This window comes from Anomalospiza imberbis, chromosome 5 (genome assembly GCF_031753505.1).
Source record: "Anomalospiza imberbis isolate Cuckoo-Finch-1a 21T00152 chromosome 5, ASM3175350v1, whole genome shotgun sequence".
NCBI lineage: Eukaryota > Metazoa > Chordata > Aves > Passeriformes > Viduidae > Anomalospiza > Anomalospiza imberbis.
This window is the reverse complement of record NC_089685.1, coordinates 57,621,638-57,644,091: the sequence shown is the minus strand read 5'-3', so window position 1 is coordinate 57,644,091 and position 22,454 is coordinate 57,621,638. Positions and strand designations below refer to the sequence as shown.

Below are 22,454 nucleotides of genomic sequence, written 5' to 3'. Positions count from 1 at the left end.
CTACACTGTTTTTCAGATTAAACTCTGGCTTCCTTTTTGCATGTTCTGTAATCTATTCTTATACTAATCCTGTTAATTGTTTTTACATCTTGGGTATTTTCTCAGTCTGCACAGAGAGACATAAACTAAGGGAACACCAAAAGAAATTTTGAAAAAGACCGCAGGATATTTATATATCTTGGTAACACCCAAAAGGGCCTTTAAGGTGCACGGGCTCATTACACTGGACTTTAAGCAAATAAAACTGAGACAAGTTATTTCCTTAAAGGCTTGCAGTCTCAGACATCTGAGGGTTGGAATGACCTGATAAGCCAACTCCCATTTCTCTTCAGTCTTAAAACCATTCGGCAGCTGTCTACTTCTTGCTCTGTTTTCTAAAGATTCTAATCACGGAGAAACGCAGTGGATACTTCATTAAGGTATTTCCTTTTTTACGTCATTTTCTGCCCCTAACCTCTTTCTACATCTGTCTTCACTGCATAATAATCCTCATTCTCCTTTCTCCTATGTGTTTTCTCCTTTCTGGCACACAAAGCCCACTTTTATCCAGGCTACATCTTGTGGTATCTTTCTAATTTTCTTCTCAGTACAGATATGCTAATGAGAGTTTCACTGCACTTCATAGAATGATCTGGTTCATGAGCTGAGTCCTATCTTCAGCTATAAATATTTTAATAGTGACCAGATAGTGACCAGTACACAGAAGGTCCCACAACAGGGGTGACAGGTTTCTGCTGTCTGGGAAATACTTTTGCCTTTGAAAACCCCTGAGTTACAACAAATATTGTCAGATCAGGTAAAATGAAATAGCTCCTATGATGATAAACCTAAATTCTGTGCTTGATTGTCTTTTAAAACAAGGGTTGAGTCATTTAGCCCAGCCTCAAAAGATTTCCTGCAATACTGGAACACCATTGCTCTATGGAAAGTTTACAGAGTTGTTATTTTCTTCGTCTTGTTCTAAATACATTGCAAAATAAAAATACTCCCCAAATCCCCTCCTTCAGCCTGTTCTCCACAAAGCCAATTCACCTGAAGCATTTAAATTGCTGTCAATAGGAAGCCACGATGATGTACTGCAAAATACCCAGGTAAGAGCTGCTTTTAGTGGGCACACACAACTGAGAAACTGTAGTAGCAGCCCGTAAATAATTGTCACTTCTGATCACCATGGGAACCAAATAGAGGTCTACTTTGCAGAAAACAGATCAGCAGTGACTCACTGACTGCTTGGGAAGCATGATTATTGAGAATTGCTAGACTTGTGTGGGTGACAGGGAACAGTGATGCCATTTAAACCATGGTCCCATACAGCAGTGTCTCCTCTGCCAGACATGCAGGATGAAAACAAGTAAATTAGCACTTTGTGTTCATTAGAGACAAATTTCACCTTTATGATTTTCTGCAGCTTCAGCCTTGTGTGGACTCTTTGCTAGGAAAGGATTTAATTTCTAGTGAATGAAGTTCTAACTGAGCTCACACTGGCTTTTACCAGGTCTTCTGCAACTCTCTTAGTGACAAGATTTAACCCTTGAGCAACACAGAGGATTAGAGTTGTCACATCATCTGAACTACACTAGGATGTGTATGGCACATAAAAGGCAGTATTTCTGTCTGGACTACTCAGAAACTGAGAAGTTGAGCCCTTACAACAAAGCTCCTGCATTAAGTAGAAAGCAAAAAAAAAAAAAAAAAAGCACTGTCTCATTAGCATAATTCAAAAGAGAAGCTGTCTTTGAGGTGAAATAGTTTGTATGAGACCAACATTTGCAATATAAGATATGTTGAGTGTTTTTCAGCTGTCACAAACTGTAGTTTCAATCTTATGCTTTCCTACTCCAGAATTTTTCAACATTCACGAATTCAAGCATAATATTTCTGGGCTGCCAAAGAATTTCAGATCAGAGATTCTGAGATTAAAAAGCCCAAATCAACTCTTTGCTGAATTATTTCCACTGGCTCCTCACTCTGGCTGAAGAAACAGTAACCACTGCAAGGAAAATGGTATTTACAGCCCTAACATTTAGATGTTTATTTTTCACAAATGGTAATGCAAGATGCTTTGACAAAACTAAAGTCTATTTCTTAATAACTCCTCTGTCATTCAATGGCTCCTTGTGTTCTGTCCTCAGTTCTCCCATTGAACCATCATTTGAGTGCCTAAATATTCTCCAAGGATGCCATCACATGCACAGCTGGCAGCTGGCATATAGGGTTTCTTTTCTGTTCCTTCTCCTAACAGAAATATTCATAGATTGTAAGTTTTGAAAGAGCAGATACACTCATTTCTCTGTGAAATGACATGTGCTTTTATTAACAAAGGCTTCTCACCATAGAGGACTTTTCATGAGCAGAAAATCAGTTCCCTAAGTGGAATTTGGCCAGCAGACAGAATACAGCATCCTGTCACACAGTTTCTAGATTCATGGATCTTTGGGGAAAAAAAAAAGACAAGAATCTGCAAATTGAAGACAAGGGCATGGCCCTAGCTCTTTAGTTTGATGGCACAGGCCTGCATAGCATAAATGAATGTATGTCTATTTTAGAGGTTCCAGTCTGTGATGCTGCACATTTGTCAGTTGGTCAGTAAACTTTTGAGATTAAATGATGCAGAGGAACAAAAATATTAATAAACCACTGTACCTCCCACGCATTCAGAGGATGAAACATTAAAAGACCAATTCCGCAAAGTGCTCCAAGCTTCTCTGTAGCTCTGCACAGGAAAAACAAGCAATGATGTGAACCAAGGAAAGTACCCTTTGCAACTGTCCCACCACCAGCTGTGAGGAGCTGTTCATCAGCAATCACCTTTTTCCTCCCTCTGCCCACAAGTGGGGCTTCAGATGGCAGTAGCAGAACAAGTGATGTTCTAGTTTAGCCCTGTCCATCTTTTTGATGATTCTTCCCAGCAACTGAAGGATAGAAGAGGATAAACAACCAGGTTGACTACTGGCATCTGCTGTTGGCTTTTTGAGCACAAGCTGACCGCTGATGTAGCCTAGGATGACTGGTGCTTTTTCTGCTTTGGGAAAGACAATCATGATCAGGTCAGGCATGGGTCTAATTGCTCTGTGCTAAATAAACTTGTGCTATGCAAACCATTTTGGCCATTTGTGGAATATGTGAAGTGGAAACTACACCCTCATGCTATAGTAAGCAGGTAGGAGAAAAGTCTGCATGTTTATCACCCAGGGCTGCTTGAGTCCTCACCAGCCTGGCTTGCAAGATTCTGCAGATATAATCTACAGACTTTCATTCATACTGAGAGATATTTTAACTCCACATCTTAATCTTCAAGCTTATTTCATCTTGGTTTCAGGTTGACGGTCAAGAATGAGATGCATGTTTGTCTTCAGGAGCTGGAAGCCTGAAATCGTTGATAACCCAAGTAGCAGATTTCTAGAGAATAGCAATAAATAATGTCACAAATAATTAAAAGAGGACAAGCAAGGAATACCTTTAAATATCTCTTTTTGCAAGCCTCACATCAAACTACCACTACATAAAAGTGAAAGCTGCAAGTTACTGGAAATCAGTCAATGGTAGTTCATTGGTAGTAATAGGTATCAGGGAAAAGGGCAGGAATTCACGGCGGCTTATTTCTTCAGGTCCAAATTTTCTGGTTTGCTGTTTTAATTTTAAAAATGGTCATTAATATACAGTAATATATTAACATGGTGCAGATTGGGGCTTTTTTTTTGTTGTTGTTTATTTGATTATTTAAAGTGTATGGTGTATCAAGTCCCATTAAAAAGAGTTTGACTAAAGAATAATGCAAAAGGCTTTAATAGTTTAAATACTTAATATAATTGTATAATCTGTTTTATGTTGTATGTGAAACTTACAATTGCTGTTAATGAATATTAAAACCTGAACAATTTGCTAAAGTAGTAATAACACTCATTCTGTTTCAATTTGCCATACTGGAGATGCTTACAGACGAGACAGGAATGCAAAACTCCAATAGTGATCAAAAATCCTCTACAGCTCAGGAGGATGCAGCACTGGAGTTTAGCCCCACTATCTCTGAAAATACTATCACTTCATCCTTATGCAGGGACATATTATTATTACATGGAATGGAACACATGATAGTTTATTTTGTTAGTACTTTTTTACATGTAATGCTTTATAAAAGAGATGTAGCTAAAGTAAAATATAAACAGACATGTAAATAATACAATGAAGTATATCATTCTTATTCGAATCAATTTCCTTGAGCAACATCTTTTTACAAGGTGAAAATTAAACACTAATATTTGTCTCATGGTATAAAAGGGACAGTAATAATTATAAAGAACCTTATGGTCTTAAGCTTGTTACATCCTATTCTCAATATTTCACAGCAAAAATATTAAAATTTGCAATATTCCCAAAAAGATGCAAACTTGTCAAATATATTACTCTGAAGTAAAAGAACAATTAATTTACAGGAACCTACCATAGAAACTATTGAGTGGACAGTGGTGATGGTTTTTCTATATAAAATCTATCAAACTGGTTGGAGGAGATATATGAAGTGTAGCTGATAGCTGATGGAATCTGCAATATGGCCACAGAGAAATAAGTTGCAGATCATCAAAGTTAGCTCTTGTGCAGAAACATCCACCATGAGTTCACTAATTTCATCTTTCACTGGAGAACAGCAGGAGGTTTCCATAATGCAACTATCATAGGAAACGGATTGAACACTGTACTTTAAGCTTTACCCGTAGTAGGAACTTGCAACAGTTTGGATTTTTTGGTGCTCTGATCTCCCTTGCGCTCTGGAAGGCTGTGTAAACATCAAAATCTTCAGCACAAAGACAGCTCTCTCCAAAGCACTGGCAACTCGTCTTAGTAGACTGTTCAAAGCAAAAAAAGGAACAGATTTAGGTAGACTGGTAAAGCAACAGTGGGAAAGCAATACAGGAATGTTCTATCCATAAACCAGAGAACTAGGTCATCACTAGAAGCTGAGAGATTTGTAGTCCATGAGCTGCAGACACACACACACATAAACTTGTGCAGCTCAGAGGACCCTTTGCAGATTTGAAGCTGCTCTTCTGTGTAAGACTTGAGTCAGCAGCTAAGCTCTGATCTTGCATGAATGAAGGCAAAACACACTTTCAGCTATTTTAAATAGCAAAAATAAAAAAAAAAGTCAAGTGATTGATTCTATCCAGCCTCAGGCATTCAACTAAAGCACCTAGACAAGGACCTAAGTAACTCAGACTCTGTTCATAAACCACAGATGGAAAGCTGCAATCTCAAGATGGTGCTTGAGCCGTGGCCTGGTCAAGAGTGATGGTGTTTCTAGCTTAGACATCTCAGCCAGGTTACTGAAATTAGCTGTGAAGACCACCTGAAGTTCTCCAAGTTTAAGACTGCTCTTAGAAAAGTTCTGGGGCTTTAACCACTCATATAATAAAGACACTTATTGTATGTGTTCTGCTCTACAAGGCCTGCATCCAGCACTGAGACCAGTCCAAACTGCTTCTGGCTCTTCACCTAAATTAGGAAAGGGCTCTGCTTCTTATGGAAATTGTTGGCAGCTTAATAATTTTCAGTTCCCGACTGGCTAGACATCAAAACAGTTCCCTATGAAAATTTGTCAGTGTTTATTTAGTTCAAGTACTGAATGGAAACTTGGTTTGTTTTTATTTTTTCTGCAGATACGAACTTAAAAAGCATTTTTTTAACTTAGTTAGTCAAAATTCTTCACTCAGGAATAGAGCCTATAAAGCTTCAATGTCCTGTTATAGCTGGTGGAAAATGAAGCCCCCACAGATACTCCCATAGCAAGGGGAAAGTTCCAATACATTATTTAGTGGGTGACACACCATGATCCTCAAGGTCTTTCCAAAAAAGGAGATGTTTTTTAACGGCAAAATCCTCATTCCTGGAAAAATCTTTGTCTCTGCAGATACTGATCTAAGCACTGCTGATGTACCTTACCTCTCGTGGGAGGTCTGAGTACCACTAAGGACATTTGAGTTTTATTTGCTCCCAAATGAAGTAATACAGAGTTTCTTTGCTTCTCAATTCTCACCAAGAAGACAACTTTACTACTGTCTAATTTATATCTGCACCCACTGAGAACTGGTCCCTGGTCCAGTTTAGAAGTTATGATGCAGCTTGGTGAGATGCAACTTGGTGGTTCCCAGACCAACTTAGAGCATCACAGGGAGCATTGCTACCTTGTTCTGTTCAACAAATGCATGCCAAGCACATAATGTTAATCAAAACATACTGTACCTCGGGCTGTTTGCATCTTGATGTCTTTATTTCCTTCTAATCTTAATTAGAAAACAAAAGACAGAGATGGTTAAAAATCTTAAAAAAAAAAAAAAAAAAAAAAAAAAACAAAAACCAAAAAAAACCTCCACATGTGACTAAGTACTGTTCCAAAACCAGCTACTTTTATTTCGGTTGAAAGTGTTACTGTTTCTCATTTTCTTGTTTTGCAGCAAATTTTGGAGGCACCAGTCAGTGACTAAACTCTGTGCTGTACATATGTGACAGCAGCATTTTTTTTGGTGTTAAATCAAAAAAATTACATTATTTCGTAATTACATGTTTATGACTTGTCAATTAAATAGCTATAAATCTAATGCTTTTTCCCACTGCTCCAAAATATAACATGGAAAAGAAACAGTTTCTTCTGGGTTTCATTTAAGAACAGAAATAAACCTGAAAGCAAGCACTTACTGTTATTACTGGAATTCACCACAATGCAAGTAAATACCTTCAAAACTAAAAATAGCGCCAGGGCCCTGCAAGTGCATCTATCACAGCCTCTTAGTCTTAACAGGGTTTTGTTTTCTTTCTATTCACAGAGCACTCAGAGAGTGGAGAATATGTTCAGAAGACCATGTACCTACACTGTCAGTATCTGCTCTAGGATCTTTCTGCAAAAGCGTGTTAAATTTTAAATAAATGGGAACAATCCCTTTGACAAGTGTAAATAGTCCCACAGCCTTAAGAGGCTTCAAGGCTAGCCAGTCTGTCTGAAATAATAATTGATTTTTAAAGGACATACATCCTATTAGATGAAATGATCCCCGGAAAGCAGGAGAAAATAAATCCACAATCTGCCAGTACCTTTGGGTGCAGCTTTCGTCTGACTGGGAGCCATGGCAGCCGCGTCCGACGGCAGGCCCACGTACACCCCGCCGTAGTTCCTGGTGGAGAAACAGGCACATCAGAGCTCAGCTGGGACACTTCTCCCTGTGAAAGGAGCTGTTTTTTTCACTCAAGTTCCTGATGTTTATCACAAGATCCCAGCTGTCTTGTGACAGTAATAAACCCCACCTGCCCAGCTTCTTCTGAGTATATCCAGCTGAGGACAGAGCTAATCTGACACTGATGTTTGACCAAAGCACCACACTTCAAACAATGCACATCAATTAAATAGCACTTTGATCTCATTAATAAATGCAACCTGCCTGCCCCTGCTTAGGGTCACACTTGGAAGAAAACTTAGCAAAAAGGAGCACAAGTGTCTTAGGTACTTTCACAGCCCAACCCTCTCCCCTTCACAGACTTGCAGAGGATACTTTCTGGCTCCAAAGAGCCTGAATGAAAAGCAGGGACAGATGAAGGGAGGTGAAAAACCAGGTCCTTAAAGCCTCTACTGTGCCTGGAGTTAGCTGCAGAGACTCCCTTTACACTGCTCTGCCCTGTTAGGTGCTGGATTAATCATACCTCCTCCAGCTCCTGGGGTTCTGAACCAATTTCTAATTTGCTTGATGACAGACTCAAACTTCCTTCAACCTCCAGCCCAGCAGAGATCTCCCACAAGTGCTAATGGCACCGTCTGTGGCGGTGCTGGTGTGAAGGCAGAGGCCACCAGTCCTTATTGAGCACACCACCTGCAGCTATGAGAAAATGTTCTCTTTTTGCCACAAAGTTCCCACCTCCCAGCTCAATAACAGGCTGGGTGGACTCATCAATACCTGACTCTGTGTGAGATTTCCTCCTCTCTTTTCGTTTCTCCTCTGCTTTGTTGGTGTTGCTGGGAGTTAGGAGGAGGGAAGGAAGGATGTGAAACTGGTGGCAGAACTCACTGCAGCCCATTGCAAATAAAGCTAACCCTGGTTGAGCAGAGCACCTACCTCCTTTTGTCATCATCTGATATGGATTCTTCTGCTCTGCAATATCAAAAGATACAAAGCATGTTAGCAGATTTTTTCTTTCAGGTGCTCCATGACCATCTGGGTAAATTCGGAAGCAAGGGAAGAACTATTACTGACCCCAGTTTAACTCAGGACATCCACCATTCAACAAAGTACTCACACAGGTATAAAAAAGGGACAATTTTCCAATATAAGGTACAGAAGAAATTAAGGATTGAGAAAAGATGCAGCTTACTTTTCATGACCCCCACCAATGAAATCTGAAAGTAGATTTGGTAGCAGAAATACATGAATTAACACTATTTCTGAGTGAGTCCCCACACTACCCCCACATAAAAGGAACATTAAGGCTCTGCATGTCCACAAGCCTGGACTGCTATTCCCCTAAAAGAGGAAAGAAAGGGACTGGGTGTCTGCGCTGGCATGTGAGTGAGGATGAAGAGAGAGAAACTTTCACAGCAGCTATTACAGAAGCCAGAAGCTGTTACAGGGCCTCTCTATAAAATGAGGCACTGCAATTCCTGAATCCAGTTGTTGGCAAACCAAATGCTGTTATTAATCCCATATAAATGGGCAATTACTTCTCCTTTAACTTTAGGGTAATATCACAGGTCAGTCTGTAAATCAATAGAGTCACTGAGGTTTGTTTCCTCCCAGTTATGTACAGTTCTGTGCAGCTGAATGGGAGCAGGGGTTAAAGTAACCAGCACTGATGGGACAGGAAATGTAATACAAAAAATTTAAAGAATTTATTCTTACTCCTGTACAATGCCTGTGCTGCAGTCTCAGACTGTGTCCCAACATCAGTCATTACACAAATCACTCACCCACCTTTGATTAAATATTCTGATTGTGAGCTCTACTTCCATGACGGGGTATGGATGGGGCAGCAGCCGCACTTTAGCTGGTTCTGCAACCAATTTGTTTATTCTGAAAGTTTGATGTGCCTGCTGTTTAATTGTTGGGGCTCTATGACCTTACAGGGTCCTAAAGTCAATGGGATTTTTCCCTGAAGAGCAGAGGGCTGATAGCAAGATGCAGTCTTAAGTGCAAGAAAATGCCCTTAAACCTCCTGGGAGGGGAGCAAATGCCTTAAAATACTGCTACAGCTTGGAAATTTTCTGACATCTACCTTCTTCCTAAGGGGCAGAACATTGCCAACTATCCTTTCTGCATCACCACAGTGAGTAAGGGTACACAGGTCCTTCTAATAGTTGAGGCTTGGAGTAAATCTTATTATTCTGCAATTTTGCTAAATTATAGTTATTCAGGGCATAGCACTCTTTGTCTGCTGTCTTTGTCTACATCTTACCACTCAAGAAAGACAGATCAATAAATAAAACTCCTTATTCCCTGGCCCTCCTGCCATCCCTTCCTGGAGGAGCTAGAGACATTTCAGAAGGCATTTCCCATCTCCTGTGACCCCATGTAGTCATCTAAGTCATCTTACAGTCCTCGCACACACTGTCAGAGAATGCAGAGACATTTTTTCTTGAGGATTGTGAAGCTGCTCTGTCCTAGTGTGGGCCAGTTTCTCCTGAAGGAAATGGAAAGCCTGTGTATATCAGTGTGTGGAAATGAGGATGAATTTTTATGGAAAAAAAAAATTCTACTTTAAGAAAGGGACTTAGGGTCCCAAAAGATCACAGTCATTTCTGTTGAACCAACTGAATGTGTGACAGGATTGATTTTCTCATACAATTGGGAACATTTTCAATAATCCAGATTAACCATTGTCCAGAGAAAAGAGTCCTTTAAAAGCACCAACAACTTCATGCACAGCTTGAAGCCTCTGAAATGGAGTTGTAAAAATAATAATCAATATTGTCCAACAGGAAATTAATGTCAAGGGTTTTTTGTTTGTTTTTTTTTTTATTTTTAAAGAAGAAAAATATTCTGGTAGGAAACAGGGCCATTTTCTTCTGTTCCAGAAATGTTTTGTAATATGGCATCACAGACCATTTTTGTAATTCTCTCACCAAAACAAATTATCCAGGTCTATGATTAAACAGACAAAAGGGTTTTTAAACATTTCACTTTCTTCCTTTCCTCTTACTTGCTATAAATCAAAGTAGTAATTTTGCGATACCTTTTTCTTCAAATGTATGATAGCAAAAATAATCTGGGATTGTACAAATGACAGCTCTTGGCTGGGCAATGATTGGAGGCAAACTGTTGTAGCCCTGCCAGTAAAGAGGGAGTGAGCAGAGATAGGAGTAACATGGAAGTGTGAGAAGGAAAAGAAAAATTTGGATGATGGACTTAAAGAATAAGCCATTTTACACACCTTTCTGGGGGCTCAGGAAGGAATGCTGCCCCAGTTTATTTACTACATATATTCACACACCTCTTGCCTTCTACACAATGGCTCAAGACCCGCTTTTGCAAGGTGCCCACTAATTTTGCATGTTTAGTGTCTGCTGAGCCACTGAGGCAGGTGCTGCTTCTGTGCCCAGGCTGGGTGAACACGGGTGGCTCCATGGAGAAAAGCCACAACAGCAACGCTCAACCACATGGGAGTGAGACTGGAGAGAAGCTCCTTTGGTTTTGGCAGTGCTCCCATTGCCACATCTCCTGGGCTCACAGACACAGGAGTCCAGCAGTCCTCCAGGGACAGCAAGCTAGGATAAGCTTTTCTGCACCAGGAATAAACAGCAAAAGGAACTTAACAGTGCAAGGAGCTTTGTGCTGACCGGCTGCTGTGTCACTGCCTCAGATGCTGTTGGCATCCACAGAGGAACTGAGAGCACGGTTTTCAGCAGGTAGCATGGGCAGAGTCCTGGAGCCAGTGGGCAGATTTAACAGCAAATCCACAAAATGGCATTCTATTTACAGCTGAATAAGTGTTTCTTTTGGTAAGGTTTCATCTGTCCCAAGAGTCTTCCTGTCACCCAAAGTCTGAAAAACACACTTTGTTCATCTGTCAGCTTTTACATCCATCAGTCCTATGTCCATTTGATGGTAAAAAAAGGTGCCATTTCTCACATATTTTAAATGTCAAGATGACAGGCATTCACACTAATTCTTTCCATCCACATTTTTCTTACTTCAGCTTTTATGGCTCTGTTTGTGCTGAGCATGATAGAGACTCTTTCTAGCTGTGCTCAGTAGTCCAGAAATGATTCATTGAACTTTGAACAAGTGACAGACAGCTACTCCTCAGATTCTTGGTGTTTCTTGGGAACAAGGACCTATCATTTGTATTTCCTGCATATGCATTTCCTCTCAATATTTTGAAACAGGCTCAAACTGTTGTGCCCTTTCCTTCCTACTGTAACTAACCCTCCCCCAGATTTAGCCACGCACTGAATACTGCAGGCGTTGCATTACTTTCTAGCATATCCTTTACTTCTCCTACAGCTAGGCTTTCCCAATTAGCAGTGATGAATGTTTCTTCATTAGTGGGGCAGGAGCATGGCAGCTGGCTGGCAGATTCTGGGTTGGAGCACAGAGGGCAGACATGTTCTCAGAGCATGTGTCCTCACCACACAGCACTCAGAGAGGAAGAGCCCTTTCAGAGGAAGATCATATCACCACCCCTATCTTATTGGTGGAGAAACTCCAGGCCCAGAGGGCAAAGCAGCTTCTCCAGAGTCACCCAGGAGAGCTCAGAGCAGGATCCAGCCCTCTCCCCTTCCATCTGGCTGCTCACTCTAGGCGACATGGTACTTTGGCAATGAGTCACAGTCAAGAAATGAGAAACCTCCGGTTAGAATAACCAGATTTGGTATCAAAAAGCATGTAAGGATGGACAAACCTAAATGCTTTTCTGGATCAGAACTGATATGACTGAAATTTGACAACAAAAGAAAAAAAAAAAGAGAGTTATTTAAAGAGAGGATTTAGCTGATGAAAGTAAAAAGGTGTAAAAAGCTTTTGTGAATCTAAAATATTAGTTAATATGAATCGGCTTTGTTCATTTCTATAAACAATGAAAATATTTTTTCTGATAGCTTACTTCCTTCATAAGGATCTTCTGTTAAGCATTAGAATGCCTGATTAGGGCTTTTGGGGCGTCACTGCCATTTCTCATTAGTAGGTGTGTGTTTCTAACATCTGATGAGAAGGTTCAACCATGCTATTACTCACATGGCTGGTTTGGCTGGCTCCACTATCCTTAATCTGAATGAGTAATAGCTCCAGGATTGACCCTTTCACTTTGTTGAAGACTGCACTAGTAATTAATTTTTTTCTAAGTTATCTCAATACTATTTTGAAACACGACAGATGAACTCACACTGATAAGTAGGATGTTCCCATTTTAACTCCTGCAGCCAGGCTCTAAAAATGCTTACACACAGTTAAACACAATTCTAAACATAGATACAGTTCTACACATCCCCATACCTTTAAGCACAGGAACATGCCCTACAACATTCATAATTCAACAGTGCATGTGATTTTGAAATTTAAAATTCCTGATGAGCAAAAAGAAAGATGCATTTCTAAGTCAGTCCTTAAATCATCTAAACTGAACAATAAATAAGGCCCTGCTGTAAATGAAACCAGTGGGTTTGTAAATACAGAAGTACTGAGGGCAGTGATGCTGCAGGCTGCATCAAGAAGAGGTTCCTTATAAGATTGCCTTTTGTAATTTATTTATTGTCTGGCACTGCAAGACCGAAAAACAGACTACAGAGGTAACACAGATCTCAAGAGTATCTGTGGCAACAGTGTGGATCAGCCAAGTGACACCTGTTGTTACTTCTCTTGTCCTAGCTCCGTAATAGCAAGGACAAGCCTGTTGTTAAGCTCTTCCCTCCACTTGTTTATCTGACTTGACTGCCCTCATTTCTACACCAGAATTCCTCCAGCTAATTAGAGGAGTTATTCTAAGTGAAGTAAATAAAACCGAAGGATGTTCCTATTGCATAACATAACAATCTTTCCCAGGTCCCTCAGTCACAAACTCTAGTGGCAAATACCAGACACAGGAAATAGGAGAAGGCAAGACCTTGGGAGGTTCTTTGCTAGAAAAATACATTTATAGCTGAATAAAGATGTTGCTGTGCATTCCTGTATCAGCAAGTAAGAACAGCCCTGAAAAAGACCTTGCACGTTTAGAGAAAAACAGGATGGGAAGGGCTGCCCTCTGCTACCCTGTGTCAAACGAATAGATACTATCTTCAATGCAGAGAATACCTAGAGAAGGTGGGCACTTTGAAAAGGAAGTTGGATGGGTTAGTGGGTCTCGTGCAAAGAGGGGAAATTTGTCTCAGGTGGGCACTTTGAAAAGGAAGTTGGATGGGTTAGTGGGTCTCGTGCAAAGAGGGGAAATTTGTCTCAGTAGCGTTCTAAATCTCTCACTGGGCATGGTGGAAATTTATGTGCTGGCTTCATACTGTTACATGGCCTCTGGAAAAAGGTGCGCTGGCACATGTCGGGGAAGAGCAGTCTGAAGTATCATAACCAGCTCTGCTAGACAACTGTCTCAACAGAAGCAGAGAAAAGAAATTTCTGTTAGAGAAATAACAAGCAAAGAAATCTGTAGAAAAGTAAACAAGACGAGTTGTTTTGTGGAGATGAAAGCTGTCACTAAAGACAGTAAACATCTGGTTGTGTTGATTATATGTTAGGATCCAGATGAATCACATATGACTAAATCTAGTATAAGGCGAGTATGACTGAAAATATGTCCAGGGTTATATATTTTAAAAAGTAGAGTAGAGTAAGTACTTACACATCTTTAGTTGTCCCTGTAGCACCTAGGAAGAAAAAAACAAAACATGTTTACCAGGTAATGGCATAATCCTCTAAACCAACCAACAGTGCAGTAATTGTTTTTCTGTCTTTCTGTCCTAAACAACATAGAAATAGCAACAAAAAATTGCTACTGTAAGAGAACACATTTCTCATGATTGTCCAGTTTATCCTTAATGACTATCCACACAATCCCTTAAATCGATCACATCTGGGCCAGACTCTCAATGTGTGAAAATCATGCTGCTGTGGACCAGTGCCCAGGTGCAGTCACTCAACATGGGAGCAACATCAGAAAAAAATAATCTTTCTGAATTTTATATGCTTCCATTTGCTCAGAACTCTGGTGGTTTTGTCTGCCACAAAGTTGGCACAGTTAACCAGGCAGTTACTCCCAAGTGCCTGATTATTCTGCCATTTGATGCAGTTGTAGAGCTGGCACCAAGTGTGTAAAATGCTATCTCGTTCTTCCTGCCAGATAAACAAAGTTTTATAAAATGACTAGACAGAACTAATATAAACATTGGGACACAACCTATCCAAAGCCCCAGTCACCTAATGAGATCAACCACCCCTTAATTCATCTTGCTATTTAACAAAAAACCAAAGACACAAAAGCTGCCACCTGGCTGCCTCGTATAAGTGACTGACTTTTTTGTTTTGGTGACTCAAATGTTTCTTGCTGAGAGATAAACATTTACCCAAGTACAAACTCTTTCTTGTTCCTCCCAAGTTACTAATGTTATGTTGCTCTTGCTAGTATATAATTCAGCTGAGTAACCAGTAAATTATCCCTTCTATTAATTACAGAAGTTAGGGCAGACATTAGAAAAACCTTTCACTTCTCCTTTCCTCTTAGCACTTAGCTAGAAAAGGTGATCTGAGCTCACTCTGAAGAAATGGAAGTAGCCAATCCCAGAGATTTTTTGAGTTTGGAGGTAGGTTGTGTTTTTTTCTCCCATAATTCTTAATTTTTTGGAAAACTTTTATTTCTTCTGCTGCCAAAAATATATAAAAATAGCAAATACCTTTCATCTCTCTTTGATATGTAAGAATATGCCTTTGACATTCTTATTTTAAACAAGAGGAAGAAATAGACATGCAAGGCTTTCTAGCTCTGTCTGCCTGAATGGATTGCTTGAATGGCAGAAAACATCACCCTTTACAGCTAATTCCTGAACACAATGTCATTCCCATTTCTTCTGACCTGACTATCCCTCCTTTTCCCAGCAGCAACACAGACTAGACTCATATGAGACTGTACACATTTCTTCTGTTAGTCTTGCTTCCAGAGTTAGCAAAATCTCAGTATGGCTACATGTATCAGCAGAAAGCCTAAAGTTGGAGGGAGTATCTCTGCTCACAATAAGCTCAGGCCCTTGCTTTAAAGCCTTACTCCACCAGGGAGCTCTCTGAGACTTTTCAGCTTTGAGGGCACATCTGTGAAGCACTACATGTGAACCTCTCAGATTAATTGTGTCCACGTGGAAGGCTGCCATGGCTGTGCGAGCTCAGTCTCTGTCGATGCAGGGAGACATTTTCTGCCACCAAGGCCAGTTCATCCAGTCAGCTCAGCTATGAGCCTTCTTGGCACCCCCTTGTACCCCTACACAGAGCCCAGGCATCGGCATCACTTCAGAAAACGTGTTTTGAGAAGCCTAGCTGGAACTAGCAGGATTTTTAATTTTTTCCAGAAGAAACTACTCCTTTGCTGTGCCTGTTCTGCACGAGGCCCATGACTTTATTTTTTAGTCTAAACTCTCTGCAATCAAAATCAGTTTCTCTAAAAAGGTTCATGGCCCTTTTTGAGGCCTTTGCAAAAACTCTTCTGAGTCTAAGCATCTTGGATGCCCATCTGAAAAATGTGCCTTGCTTGCAGGAAGTACAGCAAAAGCACAGTGTTTAATACACAAACTGAAACCTCAAGCCGAGGGAGAAGAACTGTGTGCCTACAGCACTGCTACGCTCCCCAGAGGTGATAATCAAGTTCCAGTCGATCACTGGGTGCACTTCAGTGCCACATCCATGCTCAGTGCCATGCCTGTCTTCAATGCATTATGGTACATCCTCACTCTGGAGATGGGAGATGTCACTCAAACCCATCAGCCCAGGCTTTGGGTAGAGCTATAGAAACCTGTGTTTGGAAATATGCCACTAACGGTCACACATGGCAGCACTTGTTTTCTTGGAATATTAGCAAGGGTACACTGCTGAAAAATCACTGCAGTGTTTTGAAATGCATTTCATACAAAAACTTTTAGAACTGAGTATGATAAAAACAAATTCACTTTTTAAGAGATCAATTTTACTTTTACAATAAATTTAAAAATACATATAAAAAGAAATACATTGTTTTCTACTTTTTTGTATGCACAGCAAACCAGTTTATCCTCAGTTTCATTGATGGGATTCCATTAATTTCCGTGGGGTTATTTCTCGTTTTCACCAGAAAGTGAAACAAGTGTTTGGTCCAACTTCACTCAAGTACCACTAAGGTACCTGTCAATAGGTCTGAGAGTGTTTCCAGTTAACAAAGGGGTTTTCTTCCTTCAAGAGTTCTGAGCTTGCAAATGAACATCATTTTCGCTAGGTGTACTAAAAAAAATCTCTGTGTAAAAACTTCAAAGTTTTTGTTCATTAGGGAGCCTGAACTTCCTTACACATAGATGTTATTTCCCAAGGAACCAAAACCATCTCAGTTCATACAGATGTGTTTATTTGTAAAGTCCAAACCATTCACCCTCACCCCGTTACTTCACTGACATATTTGTCTAACTCTTACAAGTTTAGTGAGCAACACAATTTTATTGCTGCTCAAGTTCCTTCTGCCAGAAGTGCAGCCAAAGAATCTTATTTACTACTGATCCACAAATACTCTACAGCTCGTTCCATAGCAGCAAGGCTTAGTGCTCTCAAAGATATGATGGTTTCCACAAATGACTTGAGAAAAGGCTCACATATATAAAGCTTGTCCATTTTTTCCCACAATAAGAGCCTGGCCTAAAAAAAGGCAGCACTTGACCCTACAAGCCTTGTCTTGATAGGCTCTTGTTTGCTTGGTTTTTCTAACCTAACCTCAGCAAGTCATTAAAGAGTAGCTGTGAAGCCACATCCATAAAAAATAGGCAATACTGAATTGTCCTGAATGACCTCTCGGCTCACACTATTTACACAATAGGACCATGGGTGCATTTTGGCATTTTAGAGTTGCAGAAGGAGAAGAATGAGTACAGCCTGCAAATAAACGTGTCCCATACAGCCAGACATTGCTCTGAGCCCCAGTGATTACACAAGAAAAACATTATGTCTAGAGCAGTGGAGCTGTGATCCCTCAAAAAACCCCACAGCATTTTAACAGTGACAAGTCAAAAAGAAGAATTTATCCCAAAGCATCTTCCACTAGGTGAGACAGGGTTTTGTTCTTGCAGAACAACAGCAGCTTCTCTTGGCAACACTGCAGGATTTCAGTAAATGCAGGCCTAATGCAAAAGATGGTTGAGAGACATTGATAGCCACTAAGGATATTCCTCTGTGCTGAGAAATGCATCATGAGTGAAGGTGAGAGGCAAAAGCTTCTTAAAAATATAAAAAGCATGAGAGCCAACCACTCACATGAATAAAATGGATACAAAAAATGCCAGGACTTGACTTTTGAGCAGATTATGAAACTTTTTCCTAATATTGTATAATGAACAATGCCCTATGACATTTTCTTGCACATCAAATTGTTACAAAAAGCAAATAAAAGCCCTCCAAATTAAACACGCATACATGCAATTGTTAAGAATGAGTTTTCTACTGCAGGCTCCTTTCTGATGTGCTCCAAAAGTCAGCAGTAAGGAAACACATTCTAACATCAATCAATTTATTATATTTATACCCCCATTGTAACTGAGGATAGAATAGCATCAATTTGCTTCATATTGATTATTTCTTCAGCTCATCAGGTGGGAGTTCCATACACAGATTAGACCCAATCAATAGAATGGCACGATGACTTCCTGGGCATTGCACCAAACATGAAGTTAATAAATCTGTTAAAACTTGGTGTGAAAGTTCTCCTTCATCATAACTTGACTGTACTTGAAGCTTTCCACAGACTAACAGCTTCTCTAGATATTTAAATTAAGGCTAGACTGACAGCCTCCAAAGAGTACCATAATTTAAGGTGCTGTCATTGCTACTATAATAGATACAGAAAGGAGGAGGCAGTTAAAAATTTTTAGTGAAGAATCATTAGAATGAAGGGAAATGCCTTGACTCAGGAAAAAAAAAGGAAATTAATGTTTAAGAGCATATTTTTAAAAGACACCAAAAAATAAAGAAAGAGAAGAGCTATTTTTGAGCTTCTAAAACTCTAGGAAATAACATGAAAGAAGGATATGTAAAATGAGACAGCAAAACATAAGGAAAACAGCAAGTTGAGAAACAAAAAATAACTATAGTTAATACATAAAATAATTTAAGAAGGATGCATACACATCAGTTTACTTGGATAACTGAAATTGCCATTTCTCAGTTGAAGAGCTTTTTGCCACTGATCTCTGGAAAGAACATTTGAATGCTGTGAGTTATATTGGTGTTCTGGAGTACTGCACCACAGACTGAAATGTTATTCTAGATCATGTCTATTAGTTTAGATCTCACAGACCATAGAGCTGAAAGCTCTGATGTCATTCTAGCCATGCAACCGAAGATAATATCATTAGCTGAACTATCACCATATATACATCTGCTTAGGAAAAATCAAATTAGGTTACAACAGGAATTTTACCAGAGTAAGAAAATGGGGATTGGCATAACACATTTAATGTGTTCTGAGAAGTATGCTACAATATTATACTTAGTCATATGGTATGACAGAGTGTTACAGGTTAATTACATGCTATGCACCTCTAGCTTTGACATTACTGACTACAGAATAGTCATAACTTTAGCACTAAAAATGTAGTCATGCTGTGCATGCCACAAAATTTATTTGTATTTACATAGTCTTCACATCTTTTGGTAAAACTGTGACTTGCATTTTCCTGAAAAGCTCGAGGATTCCAAATAAAAATGGCAAGTCTTCTCCTTCCCCTTTATAAAATAATTTTATTTTTATTAGACACACTTTGTAAGGAATGTTAAATGAAGTAAATAAATAGTAGACATCTGATGTCTTGCTTTTATTACCAGCTGTTTGTTATTTTAAGACCATAGACTGCACAGAGTAATTCCTGACTGACAGTGGTGAAAGTGAGAAGCGAACTGGACCTTTCAGAGCTGCATTGGATTTGTAGCGGTCTATCAGTGCAACAGTAATAATTCCATTATACTAATGATGGGTTTTATGTGGCATTGTTGGGTTTTACCTGCACTAAGCTCTTGAAGATCTGTGGAATATTTCTAAAAAGTATGCAAAATTTACCAAAAAATGCAAGTTCAAATATTTTATGTATAACGTATAAGTAAGTTTAACTATCAAAGGGGTCAGACCAACAGTGAAAATACTTAATGTATCTACAAGCCAAAACCTGTTCAAGACAACTACTTCTAATGCAAAGCGACACATTTAAACAAACTTTGAGTTCAAAATAATACTACTGTCAGAGTTAGTCTATTTGACATTTACCCATTTGTACACTGGTACAAGTTCCACAGGGCAGTCAAATCAACATTAACTTAGAAAATACCTCAAATGGACTAATAATCGACTCAACATTCTCGTCTGAACCTTTCTGGTGCTTTTATCCAGCAAACAGAAACAAGATGTGAACAAGCATCACCTCAGTGGTATGCAGCTAGACTGGTCACATACAGAAGGAACTTCCAGTCACAGCAATGTGGGAATCAACTGAAGGGAGAGAATTCATCTGTGCAAACGGGACAGCTCTAATAAGAGCACTGAATGTTCAAGCAAATTCACACAGTGTGTTCTTTATGGGTGACAGAGGCCTCTGATGGATAGACATAGTACCTAAATCCTAAGTTATAATAATTTAACAGAAACCGAGTAGGGAATGGCAGAATCACATTCTCCTCCAAGTGTGTAGTGCAGAGTTGAACAGGTAAACCAGCATCACTCCCCACAAGCACACTCACATATGTACACCCTAGAGAAGGCAGCATCACACACTCGCAGGCAGGACCAAGTCAGGACTAGCACCACCCACAGCACCACTGAAACTGGTTAAATCAAATCAAATCAAAACAGTAAGAGATGGGGACCCAGTAATTCGAAGTTGTCCAACCATTATTTTGCATATTTTCAAGAGCTGAAAGCTCACAAGTGCATCTGAAAGACTTGATAAAGGTATTGGAACAGGTGGCAATGTTTGCCAAGTGCAGCTAGGATGAAAAATGATTGAGAAACGCTCATATTATAATTACAGGGTGAAGGTCCACTTATCAGTTTCCATGTACTTTCCTATTCTGCGGGGGCAGGGGGGAGGAAGAGCAGAACAGCACCATCTTCCCAGATCTTATCTCTTTTGAAAATGGCAATGAACAAATAAGGGAGCCAGCTGGACGCACCAGCCAGCAGTACACATTAACATGCATGAAATCTCAATCATGGAATATCCTCCAACTTCTCCAACAAGCAAAAGGCGAAGATGTGGCAGAAATTAATTTCAGAAGTGGCATTCGTGGCCTTATAGGGAAGCGAAGAGGATGGAGCTGACAGCCCCGGCGGGATCCTTACGTCCAGCTCCCGGCCTGGGCTCGCCGTGCCCTGGGCAGCTCCTGTCGGAGGTGGTGATCCCGGCGACAAGCGGGCACCAGAAAGCCGCCGCTGCCCGCGGCAGGCCACATCACCCTGTCTGCCCTGAGCAAGCGGATCAGCCTCGGGAAAGGAAGATGCTCTTGCAAGAGGGCGGGCAGCGATTCCCGCGGCTCGGACGGGCATCCCCCGAGCCGGGGGCTGTAACCCCGCCGGGTGCGGGTGCGTGCCCGCCGCCGCCCTCCGCAGTCCCGCAGTCCCGCAGGGCTGCCCAGCACGGAGGGGATGCTCGCCCCGCCGCTCGCCCAGCCCGGCCCGGCCCGGCCCGGCCCGGCCCGGCCCGGCCCGCCGCCCTACCTCGCCCGCCCGCGCCGCCGGCCGTGGAGTTGCCGCAGCCCATGGGCGCTGCCCTGGCCGGCGCTGCGCCCGCCGGTGCGCTGCGGTCACGGGAGACAGCCGGCGGCGGGCGGAGCCGGGTGGGAGATAAAGCCGCGGGGACCCCTCCTCCTCCTCTTCCTCCTCCTCCTCCTCTCCCCACCCATCGCCCGGGAAACCGCCGGCCCCGAGCGCCGCCGCCCGGCCCCGGCCTCGGCCCCTCACCGCACCCCCTGTTCGTCCCCAAGGAGCGCCTCACCCCGGGCTGTCCCCTTGCCCGGACGGGCTGGAGCTGCAAAGCCGGAGATACGGCTCAGTCCAGGCTCAAGCCCGCAGGACTCCGAACGACCCCCACCCGCAGGAAACAAGCCCAGAGCCTCCCCGGGCAGTGGAGATGCTCCTTGGCTCACGCGTTTCACGGGAGCTTTGGGACACCCCTCATTCGCCAAGGGGAACATCGGCATAACCACAGGACCGGGCTGCAAACCCTGTATCTGCTATCAGTAACATCCTGTTCACTATTTAAAGCCAACTTTTATGACTGGTTTGGGTATTTCTCTACTTACAAGAAGCGTGATGGTGAAACTGAAGACCCATTGAGTTGAGAAGAGCTTCAGATTCACTGTCCCCAAGTAGTATCAGCAGCACTGAGAAACACGAAAGATAAGTTTACAAATTCTTCAAGCAATCATTTTCATTCAACATTTGTGTAATTTACCAAAATGTATATGACTTTCTGTTAACCCAAACCTTCCACAGTAAGGAGTAAAATACTTTAAAATCTTGACGGCTTGGTTGCTCCTCCTCCATCCTCAAATGAGCAGGAAGCTGAAATCCAATGGATACGTCTAGATACAATTGCAAATACTCGAGATAGATAGATACTACTGCTATAACAAATTTGTTTAAGGCTCAGAAAAATGTTTTAGGGGTGTTACAGAAACACCAGTATGAGCAATACATATGCATGACTGATAACTGTCTTCTACAAAAGGACCAGATATAATGTGCTGCTGCCTGATCTTGCAGTGTGTTCAGAGAAGGGGGAAAAAAAAGACATCACAATTCTCTTACAGGTTTCCTAAGAAGTACACATTAAAACAAAGCAGCTCCATAAGCAGCAGAGACAATAACATCCAGTCTCCTATGGATTTTGCCCTAGGGAGGAACACCTTCATGGGCTCACTGATGTCCACCTCAGGACAGGGTGTAAGATCTCCCTCCTCTGAGTGGCCACCTATTTTCATGTCAATTGCAGAAAGTCAGTATTTTCATGGTCTTTGTCTATACCTTCCCAACAAATTGACTGAACCTGAACAATCAGCTCAAAGTTTAACAGGACAGGGCTAATGGGCACATAGGTTTGGTCACACAATTCCTTCACCATCACTGGCTATACAGCAGGCACACAGTGCAAATGTGTGCATTTTTCTTCAGAAAAAAAAAATCTCACAAAGGTTCAAAACCACCTCTTTTTGATGGCCAGTTTTCTGAAATTCACACATTGAAAAATGAACCCTCAGGCCAAGGTTTCAGCACCAAGCATCAGCCCGAAGCAA

The 22,454-nt window shown here is 41.2% G+C and overlaps 1 protein-coding gene across 2 annotated transcripts; it reads right to left on the bottom strand.

The window, feature by feature from the left end:
- Window positions 1–3,770: 3,770 nt before the first annotated feature.
- C5H12orf75 (chromosome 5 C12orf75 homolog) lies at window positions 3,771–21,032 on the bottom strand. Of its 2 annotated transcripts, none has more exons than XM_068191039.1 (6): window positions 20,878–21,032; window positions 13,798–13,822; window positions 8,097–8,132; window positions 7,084–7,163; window positions 6,238–6,273; window positions 3,771–4,844 (listed from the first exon to the last, which is right to left on the bottom strand). In XM_068191039.1, the coding sequence occupies exons 1-6, from the start codon at window positions 20,918–20,920 to the stop codon at window positions 4,837–4,839; spliced, it is 228 nt and encodes a 75-aa protein (XP_068047140.1). In that variant the 5' UTR covers window positions 20,921–21,032; the 3' UTR covers window positions 3,771–4,836. The 2 variants fall into 2 exon arrangements, with proteins under 2 accessions (XP_068047140.1, XP_068047141.1); XM_068191040.1 differs by having other exon boundaries at window positions 6,238–6,278; window positions 20,878–21,025.
- Between the last annotated feature and the right edge of the window lie 1,422 nt (window positions 21,033–22,454).

Coding starts and splice junctions, on each gene's coding strand:
- C5H12orf75 (XM_068191039.1), bottom strand. CDS start 20,920: ATGGGCTGCGGCAACTCCACGGCCGGCGGCGCGGGCGGGCGAG. Junction 8,133..13,797: donor ACAGGGACAACTAAAGATGT/GTAAGTACTTAC, acceptor TTGATATTGCAG/AGCAGAAGAATCCATATCAG. Junction 6,274..7,083: donor GACGAAAGCTGCACCCAAAG/GTACTGGCAGAT, acceptor AATTAAGATTAG/AAGGAAATAAAGACATCAAG.